We start from the raw sequence: 670 nt of genomic DNA on the forward strand, positions 1-670 counted from the left end.
GCTTACAAAAAATGCATTTTGGGTCCAGTGCTTCAAAAAACAGAAGATATTTGACATAAAATGGTGTCATATTTCTGATTTCCAATTTTTGTTTTTGTCTCAGGACATTTATTTAAATTTAAGATGACACAAATAAACACAAAATACAGTTTTTAAATATTTATTGTGAAGTTAGAAAAAGACCTGGACGGCCCATAGGAAAGGGTTAGCTCCTAGYTAGCATCTCGTCAGCGCCGGTTGTCCTGCCTCACATGGGGAACAGCAGATGACCGCTGAAGGTGCAGATGTGGTTTTCATCGTCRTAGACGACATGGCYGGACCAGAGACGAACAAACACGACATCTCCGGCCTCCAGCAGCAGCGAGGCGCCGTTAGACGCACTGCTGAAGCCCAACACCAGATAATCACCTGAGGTCAAGTCGTTCCTCGCAGTGAAAACCTGCTGGTCATTCTTCACTAACGAGGTTATTGTGTTTTCATTGTTGTTGACGCCGATGTACCACTGAAAGTGGTAARCTCCTCTCAGTGGGGCGGTAAAAACTCCTGCAGGACAAACAGAGGAATCCTCTCAGTTTCTCTACTTCTGGTAGAACAGCAGCTTGTTTCTGTTGTTACCTGTCTGCGGGTTGTAGGCGTCTCCGATGTTTGTGACGACGTGTTTGAAGACCAA

General features: G+C 44.9%; 1 protein-coding gene across 1 annotated transcript in view; it reads right to left on the reverse strand.

The window, feature by feature from the left end:
* Positions 1-144: 144 nt before the first annotated feature.
* The window catches only part of LOC103476352 (complement C1q-like protein 4), a 3,103-nt gene continuing 2,577 nt past the window's right edge, over positions 145-670 (reverse strand). Inside the window, exons 2-3 of the mRNA XM_008428629.1 lie at positions 616-670; positions 145-543 (exon numbers count right to left, since the gene is read on the reverse strand). Of these exons, the coding sequence (XP_008426851.1) occupies positions 248-543; positions 616-670 (351 nt within the window). The 3' untranslated portion in view covers positions 145-247. The remainder of the gene's footprint in view (positions 544-615) is intronic.

Source organism: Poecilia reticulata, linkage group LG14, assembly GCF_000633615.1.
Source record: "Poecilia reticulata strain Guanapo linkage group LG14, Guppy_female_1.0+MT, whole genome shotgun sequence".
NCBI classification, from domain to species: domain Eukaryota; kingdom Metazoa; phylum Chordata; class Actinopteri; order Cyprinodontiformes; family Poeciliidae; genus Poecilia; species Poecilia reticulata.